We start from the raw sequence: 10,101 nt of genomic DNA on the forward strand, positions 1-10,101 counted from the left end.
TGGTGCTGAGGAAAGAGCATGGCACATCGCAGGTGCACGGGCTACACTGCTGAATCAATGGTCCCATTGGGTTCAAAAAGTTGCAGAATAGTACATACAAAATGGTCCCATTTGCAGAAAAATAAATTTATCCTAGATATCTACGCTTGAGATGCATGGAAAGCATCAAAAAGGCCACCCAGGAAGTGGTTAACTGTGGAGATTCCTGCAGAGGGGGATGAAGGGATGGGGTGAGAAGACAGAGCAAGACCCAGGTTTTCCATGGCCAGCCTTCCATAATGCTTGACTTTTCCTGGAAGTGTGTCTGGCTTTTTAAATTAAAATCTAGTTTAAGAGGGGCACCTGGGTGGCTCAGTGAGTTAAAGCCTCTGCCTTCGGCTCAGGTCATGATCCCAGGGTTCTGGGATCAAGCCCCACATCCAGCTCTCTGCTCAGCAGGGAGCCTGCTTCCTCCTCTCTCTCTCTCTCTTTCTCTGCCTGCTTGTGATCTCTATTTGTCAAATAAATAAATAAAATCTTTAAAAAAAAAAACATCTAGTTTAAGAAAAGTTATTGAACCTATCTGAGCTTCAGGTCCTCCCTCAGGGGTCACTGTGACATCTGAGGAATGGATAAGACCACGTACCCTGAGGGCCCTGGCACCTGGTGTCAATGAATGGATGACACTGCTGTCCTCAAGGAACGAGATGCAGACACACAATGTGAGGAGACTATGCGGACCCAGCTGCCCAGGCCCCAGAACCTGCCCCATTTGCTATTTATTCCCCGGGGTACATCCCTTCCCGGGTGAGCTGCTTGCTTCTTCCTCCACATCATCATTTCTCTGCTCGAATAAAGCCTACCAGACACCCTGTCTCTAACCAACCTACCATGCCTGCACCCTGCTTCCACGCCATTCCCCCCTGTCCTCTTGCCCTACTCTATTTTCTTCTTGGCACAGAAACGCTGCTGGCCACATCATCTCTGTTTTGTCTGGTTCCCTGCTAACAGTGTGACCTTGAGAAGACACTTTATCTCCAGCAACTGGAATCATGCCTGACAAAGAGTAGGCATCCAGGAAATACCGTGAGAGAATAAACAAACATTGTCTGAACTATGCCATCAGGAAAACGAAAGAGAGAAACTTGAAAACTGCCTAAAACTGGGTGACCAGGAAATCCTTCCCAACCCTGAAGCCTTGAAGGCAACTGCGGAGAAGAGCAGCAGGGGTGGTGTGTGTGTGTGTGTGCGCGCGCACATGTACTTGCAGCAGCCACACCCTTGGCAAGCAGATGGAGACATGAACGGTAACAGGGGAGAGGTGCTCAGAGGTGGAACTCTGAAGGTCTGAGTGGAGCCAGGGCCATCGTGGGGCTCCTGAGCTCTGCTCATCTGTACAGTGTTGGGCTTCTGAAGGACTGCAGTTCAGGAGGTAACAGTAGGTGTAGTTTTCCTAGGGATCACTGCCATCTTCCAGCTGGGGATTGAGAACCTGACCTTAAGAACGTGGCAGCAGGGACCGAGGGAGAGGGACAAGAAAGGAGATGCCAACTCATTCATTCGTTACAGTGACTAAAGAGGCAGCACTGACAGTTACTGGACGTTGCTCACAAGGTGCAGCTTAAGGACAAGGAGGTGTCTCCTTGACTGTCAGGCGTCTGTCCTGGGTGGCTGAGGATGGCCATGTTGCTCTCAGGGATCCAGAACACAACAGGAGGTATGGGTCCTGCAGAAGAGCTGGGTTCACATGGCATTTGCTCAGTTTGAAGAACCTGGGGGAGATGTACAAGCCAATAACCCCGGGCAGCTGGATAAATGCCCCAAGAGCTCCAGAGAGACCAGCTGGGCTGGAAGTCAGTTTGGAGTCAGTGACACAGGAGGGAAAGCCATGGATATCATACAGACTGTTGTCTAGAGGCAAGAGGACTAAGGAAGGAAACATGGGACAGCAATAAAGCAAAGTCTGAGAAGAGCCCTGTTGAGGTTCTGAGAAGGAACGGTTGAAGAGGATGGCTAGACCGAGAACAGGCTGTTAAGAAGCATGAGGTTACCAATGGTGCCAAATACTGCAATATTTATGTAAGAAGAAATCTGGAGAGTCTGCTTGGCAATAAGGACTCCATCGGAAACTTCCAGAAGTTTTCAGTAAGGTGAACAGAAATGTGGGCCAGAGTGAAATTTTATGATGAGTGAACAGGTGAACAAATGCAGAAAATGAGAACAGAAGTAATTTTCAAGAAGCATGACTGTGAAAGAAATATGGGGAGAAGACTAAGAGATCTCAATGAGGTCTGACAAATTTCTCGGGAGAGTGGATAACACAGAAGGCAAGCACAGGCTGGGAGCTAGCCTAACTGTAAGGGGTGACAAGGTCCACAGTATGGTTGTTGACTGAGATGTCAGGCACAGACTAGATTTTTCGAGCTTAAGGGAGGGCATGATCTGGAGGGGTAAGAGGAGAGGACCCCAAATGTCATCCTCTGATGGTCGAGGTAACCACAAAGCAGAACAGTTCTAGCCAGAGTAAGATGCCTGGGCGCTCCCACGAGAAGCTGGTAGGCCCCTGGGTCCCCAGTTTAAAACCTGATCCCTTCTCCTTCTAGATCCACCTAAACCCAAGGACCGACAAGAATAATCTGATAAACTAGGGGCTTCCCTGGCTGCTATCAAAGCGATGCCTCTGTCGACCTCTGGGCGGTTTGCGATGGCCTGTGGTTCTCTGCGGGCTCTGGGCCATCTTCAGGGAATGAAAATTCCACGACTCGGCCGCAGGGGAGGGGAAGAGGTGCTCCGCGCAGCAGGTGCTCGGCGCACGTGGAGAGTGAACACCGCGCAGAGCTTGGGGCTTGGGCTCGGGCCCCGTCCGCAAGGCTCCTGCTCCACCTCAACAAGCCGCCTCGGTTCCGCAGCCTGAGACGACCCCCGCCATCCTCGGCACCTGCCGCGGGTGGCTTTGGCTGCGCGGTCAATACTCCTGCCCTCCCGAGACTCCGGGAGGCTGTCTGCGCGGAGACCGGCCAGGGCGCCCTTGCCTGCGCGCCCTCTCGCGGATGCGCGGCTCGAGCCATGAGGCACCTTCCTCTCTTCCTCTCCCGGTCGCAGGACTGCTGGAGAGACCGCAGCCCAGCCTTGGCCTGCCGCAAAGTCCCTTACCTACAGCAAGAGCCTCATTGCGGCAGCTGGACGCCGTCCCGCTGAGGATCCGGCTCTGGGCTCTCGCGGCAGGGGGCGTGGCCTCCGGACCGGGAGGCTTCTGGGAATCGCGGTCCCGGCTCCCCCTGAAGCGGCCTCGCGGAAGGGAAGTGGAAGGAGAAGAACTACATCTCCCAGGAGGCTCCGCGGTTCGCCTCGGACGGGGTGGGGCGAGGGCGTGGCTAGTGCCTGGGGGGCACACCCCCTCCACCCCTTCCCCTCCACCCCCACCCCCCGAAACGCAGAAAGCCTTCGGACTGTCACCAGCTTAACCCCAAGCAGCCTTCTAGCAGCTCCGCGAGCTGGAAGCCACGGGAGTCCAGCCGAAAACCCCTGAAGCTCCGCTCCCTTGTTCCCAAATCCCTCCGGCTTCCCCAGCGCCGGTTCCAGGCCGACCAGGAATGGTACTGAGTGAGACCGGCCGGATCTCCAAACCAGGTCGCTCGCCAAGGCCCGCGCCCATTACAGAGCTATTGGAGGCGGCCGGGCTGGCTCTGGTAGAGCCTTGAAGGCCGCTGCCAGGAGCCCCACCAGGAAGTGGGGAGGCGACTTAGCCCAGCTGCCCAAGTCTAGGTTCAAGATGAGATGAGGATCCCAGCACTCTGTCAGTGCAAAGGTGACAACTGGAGACTGGATTTAGAAATAGAACTCATGGGGTGCCTGGGAGGCGCTGTCCGTTGGGTGCCGGACTGGACTGTTGGTTTAGGCTCAGATTGTGATCTCATGTTGTGATCTCAGATGGTCAGATCAATCCCTTTGTGGAACTCTTAGTGGAGAGTCAGCTTGGGACTTTCCCTCTTCCTCTGCCCCTCCCACTTGTGCTCTCTCAAATAAATACATAAATCTTTTTTAAAAAAAGAAAAGTATAGCTCATGCACTGCATTGACTGGAGGTTAGATGACAGAGAGTGTAGCTTCTATAGATTTTTTTGTCTAATCAGTGGGGAGCCATGAATGAGCAGCGAGTGGGCAGTGACAGTGCATGGGAAGGGTGAGTCTGTGGCGCTTGGGCTGTGGTTTGTGATGCCCAGCAGATGTCAGAGTATAGATTGTAAGCAGACAGGAGGACTCCCCTAAGACAGAGAGGGGCTTTGGATCAAGGGCACATGATGGGACAAACCAAATGGACCAGGTGGAGTCTGGACAGGGGTGATGGGGAAGGACATAGAGTCTCAAGTGTGCATCTACGAGAGGAGCATCTAGCAAAGGAGATTGGGGATGGCCTGTGACAACCCAGGATACTGGGTGTTTTTGACGTCAAGAGAAGAGAGAGTTTCAGGAAGGAGGGAGTGATAACCTATGAGGAGTGCTTTACTGGAAGAAGGGTAAGCCAGAAACTTAAGACAGGCCAGCTGGACTTCGAAACATGGCAGCCCCTGGAGATCTTTACCAGGGCGGGGTCAATGGAGGGGAGGGAACAATGGCTTGACTGGAGAGGTGTGAAGGGGGGTGAGAGGTGTGCAAATGGAGACAGGTAGTGTAAACTGTGCTCATGAGGAATGTTGCTTTGGAGCAGAGCAATGAAGCAGAGGCTAACGGGGTATGGCAAGACTAGGGAAGTTTTGTGTCCTCTTTCTTTAGATGGAGATGTTTCAGCTTCTTTGTAGAATGAGGCAGGGGGGGATGCTCGGGGGGCTCAGTGGGTTAAGCCTCTGCCTTCGGCTCAGGTCACGCTCTCAGGGTCCTGGGATTGAGCCCCACATTGGACTCTCTCCTCAGCGGGGAGCCTGCTTCCTCCCTCCTCTCTCTCTGCCTGCCTCTGCCTACTTGTGATCTCTCATATAATCTCTCTCTCTCAAATAAATAAATAAAATCTTTTTAAAAAATGATGCAGAGGGAGGGGAGATTAGTGATGTAGCAAAGTCACTGAGAGGTCAGAGGGGACCAAGTCCAATGCCTGCATGGAAAACCCACACCATACTGCACCACGATGGGAGGCAGGATGCCCGCGCAGAGGCCCACATGGGTATGCTTGGCAGAATAATGGTCCCCCAAAGGTGTCCACATCGTCATTCCCAGAACCTGTGAGTGTTCTGGACAAGAGAGGTTTTGCAAATCTGATTGAGGACTAAGGACCTGGAAATAAGGAGATCATCCTGGGTTATCCCAGTGGGCCCAGTGTCATTATGAGGGTCCTCAAAAGTAGAAGGAAGAGGGAGGCATAGGGGTCAGAAGGAGACGTGACTATGGAAGGAGGGTGCAACAGATGCATTGTTGCTGGCTTTAAAGGTGGAGGAAGGGGGCCACCTGCCAAAGGATATGGGTGGCCTCGGAAACAGGGAAAGGAAAGGAAATAGATTCACTCTCAAGCCTCCAGGAGGAAGTGTAGCTGTCCTGAAAGCACTAGGCTCTCCTTTAGCCTTGTAAATCCTGTGTCAGACTTCTAACCTACAGAAATGCAAGATGATTGGTTAGTGTTATTTCCAGCCACCAAGTTTGTGGCAACATATGGTAACCACAGAAGACTAATACAGTGGACCAGGGGCCCGAAGCGGGAAGGAGGCACATCTCAGGGAAGGACGAAGCAAGGCTACCAAAGTGAAGAGCAAGGCCTGTGAGGGAGAGTTGGGGGTTTCAGAAAGAGGAGGTGGTAGGAAATAGTTGTCTGACAGAGTGGGAAATTTGCAAAGAGTTTCAGAAGGAATGGTCTAGGTTGCAAAGAGGCGAGAGGGGCTGTCAGCCCGTAGAGGCTGATAGTGGTCACTGCTCTGGGAAGCACTTACGTATCTGAGAAAAGAGGCTGCTCTTGAGGCTCACAGTAGGAGCTGACTGAGTCATAGGTTGGGGGGGGGGGGTGGCGCAGAACCAGAGCTCTGGCTTCTGACCTCAGGAGGGTCCTGGTCCCAGTGACATCTTTCCCCCCAGGTCAGCCTCCTGCACCTTGCATCCCAAGTCCTGGTTCCCCTGGGCCCTCTTCCAGGGTCTCTGGGAGAATGTGACAAGTGTGGGCATGAAAGGAAGGCATTGATGCTTCAGAACAATTCCTGGAGGATGTCCCCTTCCCCAAATGGCATCAGAAGGCATCACAGTTGCCTTTGGGTGCTGCTCAAGCCACAGGCAACAGATGTCTTGCATGGGCACCTATGCTCCATCTGTGTCCTTGTGGATACACCCTACATCAGTCTGTCTGGGGCAGCTAAAAGCACCCCAGGAAAACCATTTCCAATCCCTCTTGGACCCCACCGTATGGAGCTGCCTCCCCCAGCCCATCCCAACCTCTCCCCAGTTGCTAAAAATAAGTTGCATCTGGTTATAGCCTAGTGGCTGAGGTCTGAGACTGAACCACAGAGAAGCCAAGGTGAAATACCCCTGGTGGCCAAGACTCCTGGTAGTGGTGGTAGGGGGGGTGTTGTCAAAGGGTTGCTGGAAAAGATGTTCTTGAAGCAAAGGTGCCCAACCAGAGAGGAGACCCAGGTGTCAATCCTGAGTTGTCACATCATAGCCCTGGTCTGGGCATTGGCAACCCAAGCTGCTTCAGGGTCCTGGAGCAGGAGTGACCAGGCTGGGCTCTCTCTGGCAGTGGCTGCTGTCAGCTGACCCATGCTGTCTGCGGTTCCTGGCCCACCCCAGGAGGGAAATTCCCTCAACTCTTGCTGCCCATCCCATCCCCCTCCTCTCAAGGTTCTGACCTCTTGGGCCCACTTTGACCTCTAGTCCAAGCTGAGTAGAACCATGACAATTTCATTTCAAACCATGAATGGGGCGGGTCTCCATGACCCTGAACTCAGTGGTACTGGGGGAAGATCCCTCTTGTCAGGAAGAGTGACCACCTCACATAAGTAGACCACCATCTGCATCACACTCATGGATCCTAAAACAGGTCTTCGAAGGAAACTTCCAAACCACATGGCTAGGAAGTAGGCATTTATTTTATTCCTAGAAGCTCCAGAACCAGAGAATGGGGTGGGGGGGGGGGAACAGGCTGTTCCCCTGCTACTTCATTACTCTGGAGACAAACCCCATGACAATGGTGTCCCTGTCCAGGATGCACACAGTTCTCAGGGAGGTGGGAGCGCTGTCCACCGTGAGACATGCCACAGGTGTCTGCTCTCCACCACCACTGTGCTTGTCATGGTGCTGACAAAGGGTAGGAGATTTTAGAAACATTTGCCAGCATCAAGTATAAGAAAAACACCCCTCCCTAGTTTAGTATCTACCCATTAGACCCATCAAGGAGATCACATTATTCAGTCTTACTCCAAAAGGGTAACTAACTCTCCAAAATGCTTTATTTCATAAAACTGGAACATTTGATGGTAACCCAATACACAAACTCAAGTGGTCCAGGGAGCTCTGCTTCTTTCTGGCAGGTGGAGGAAATGCCACAGAAAGCCTCTGCCTCCCCTGTGTCCTGACTCAAGTGGCAAGTTCAAGCTTCCGCTCAGGCCAGGGCTGTCAGGGTCTGAGGTGTCCCTCTGTCCCGTCACCAGTGCCCAGCACCAAGAAGGGCTTCAGCACCATTCCGTTCACCTTTGCCCCCAGATCCACACAGTACCTGAGAAGGCTGGGACAGTGAAACCCTGGAGAACCCTAGTAATTCGGTGAGATTCCTCCTCCTGCCTGCAGCTCCCGCCCTCCACCCACTCTTGGGGGGCTGTGGGGTCCATAAGAAATACTTTCTTAAGAAACAGGTCTAGGGCTGGTCACCCAGACTGCCCTGCATCCCAGCCACTGAAGGAAGAGAGCCCGCAGACCTGGGAGCCAGCGGGGGGGCCCCAGCCCCACCACCTGTGGACCGCAGGGAGGAGGGAACAGAGCAAGGGAAGGCCACACCCACCTTTGCAAAAGCCGGGGTGGTGTTAGTCACCAAGGCCTCCAGACGCTCTGGGTTGTGCGGGCAGCGGTGAAGCTGCCCAGGGTTGCTGGCACCAACTCTGGCCCTTCAGCAGGAGCTCTGGTCAGTTCAGCCTCGGGGGCCTCCTCCAGGTCGGAGCACAGGTCGTCCCCGGGGCCTGGGGAACTGGGCATAGGTGATCCCAGGACCCCTCCTCCCGTGGGCCAGCCACGGCGCCCAGGGGCTCCCGGAGGCCCTGCCAGGGCGTCCCCCAGCAGATCCCGGAAGCTGCTGCCCTCGCGCAGAGGCATGGATTCAAGCAGGTGGTTCAGGAGTTCTGCGGCGACAGTGGCATCGATGGCCTGGCACGTGGACACGAACGTGTGCACCTCGTGCATGCACTGGATGTAGCCAGCCGCGAAGCGCTCGCTTGCTTCCGCCTGCAGCTGCTCGCGCTCTGCACCCAGGAGTGGGAGGGAGAGAGCGGCGCCCAGTCCAGTGAGCTACCACTGCGGTGGCCAGGCCCGCCCAGCCCGCGGGGACAGGGCTCACCCAGGGGACCCGGAGGTCGCCCTCTCCGCCGACAGTACAGGGGCACCGGGAGGGGAGGTCCCCAGTCCGCTACCCGGGCCGGCTGGGCGAACGCGCCCCGCGCCCCGCCCGCGCGCCCCACCGCCACTCACCGCGCGCACGGCCCCGCAGCGTGCCCTGCACACGCCGCACCGTCAGCTCCAGCACCTCGGCGTTCTCCAGCTTGGCCTGCACCTGCGCCAGCGGGAGAGCCGGGGGGCGTGGGGGGGGGCGGTGAGGCCAGGCCGCGCCGCGAACCCCGCTCTCCCGCCCAGCGGTCCCCGGGCGCCCGCCTGCCCGCCTCACCTCGGCGCCCGCCAGCAGCAGTCGCAGCTCCTGGAGGCTCTCGTTGATCCGCGCGCGCCGCTTCTTCTCCACCAAGGGCTTCCGGGCCTGCGGGAAGCGGGCGGCTGAGCCCCGGTCCCGGACCTCCCGCCCGCCCGCCCCCCTGCTCCCCTGCCCCCCTGAGGCTCCGGCCCGCACCTTGCGGTCCCCCCGGGTCTCCCAGCCGTCCTCATTCTCCCGGCTCGGACGGTCCCGGCCGGTGGCCAGGGCCTTAGCCATGGCCCGTACCGCCCAGAGCGCGGCGAGCGCGGCGAGCGCCCACGCCCCTCGCTGCGCTCAGCTGAGGCCACCGCAGCCCTTGCTTCTCCGCGTCTTCCGCCAGCTGCGGCCCCGCCCCTTTTATAGCATCTAATTTGCATTTCAATGCACGGATTGGCCGCGTGGGCCAGGGCCGCCGAGTTGGAGGCGTACCGCGGCCTATAGGAGCGGCGCGCATTGTCCGGCTCCGAGGCCGGCGGGCAGCTGGTGGGGCGTGGTCGGCGGCCGCGGCCCCCAGCCCGGCCTCCCCGCAATCCCAGAGGCTTGGGGCACCCGAGGGGGCGGTGACCCGCTGCTTCTGCCGCCCTCCCTACCTGAGCGAGGCGTACAGGTCTGCTGTGCGTGGGAGCAGCATTCATGCAGTCACACTTGTCTTAGTTCCTGCAAGGTGCCTCCCGGGAGGCGCGCTCCTGCGCGAGTGTCGGGGTGCTGGATTCTGTAGGACAGAGCCACAGACAAGGCCGCGGTCTGTGGACCTGGAAAGGTCTATGGGTCCGGCCCGGGATAGCTACGGAGTCCCGGCGAGTTGGAGGCCCATGGGTAGCGGGGGTGGGAGCGGCCACATAGCTCCCTTGAGTTTCTTGCGTATTTGTGGGTCCAGACACCGGACTCGATCCTCGACACCGCCCTCCTCCCTCGCGGGGATCCTACCCGGGCTGGGCCGGCTGGCCCGCCGGCGCCGCCCCTCCTCCCGGCGCTCCTTCTCAGGTCATCCTTCCCCCGCCCGCCCCCTTTTCCCTAGTACCACCCCCCCACCCCCAGCAGCCACCCATTCTCTTCTAATCATCATCGCTGTCCACCCAGCTCCCTATGTCCCCCTAATCCCCTTCGCTCCCTTGCCCCCCTTTGACCTCCCTTTCCTTCCCGGCCACAACCACCCCCCCCCCCCCCACCGCCGCCGCTGTACATCCCTGAACTCCTCCCCACCCTTCTCTAGTCCTCCTCCCCGCCCACTCTTCCCTGTTCTCCCAGCTCCCTGGCCGA

The 10,101-nt window shown here is 57.1% G+C and overlaps 1 protein-coding gene across 2 annotated transcripts; it reads right to left on the bottom strand.

Moving 5' to 3' along the window:
• Positions 1 to 7,377: 7,377 nt before the first annotated feature.
• Positions 7,378 to 9,796, bottom strand: HES6 (hes family bHLH transcription factor 6). 2 transcript variants are annotated; one of them, XM_059393828.1, is made up of 4 exons: positions 9,432 to 9,796; positions 8,821 to 8,907; positions 8,628 to 8,709; positions 7,378 to 8,401 (listed from the first exon to the last, which is right to left on the bottom strand). In XM_059393828.1, the coding sequence occupies exons 1-4, from the start codon at positions 9,474 to 9,476 to the stop codon at positions 7,974 to 7,976; spliced, it is 642 nt and encodes a 213-aa protein (XP_059249811.1). In that variant the 5' UTR covers positions 9,477 to 9,796; the 3' UTR covers positions 7,378 to 7,973. The 2 variants fall into 2 exon arrangements, with proteins under 2 accessions (XP_059249811.1, XP_059249810.1); XM_059393827.1 differs by lacking the exon at positions 9,432 to 9,796 and adding an exon at positions 8,998 to 9,166.
• Between the last annotated feature and the right edge of the window lie 305 nt (positions 9,797 to 10,101).

This window comes from Mustela nigripes, chromosome 3, assembly GCF_022355385.1.
Source record: "Mustela nigripes isolate SB6536 chromosome 3, MUSNIG.SB6536, whole genome shotgun sequence".
Taxonomy (NCBI): Eukaryota; Metazoa; Chordata; class Mammalia; order Carnivora; family Mustelidae; genus Mustela; species Mustela nigripes.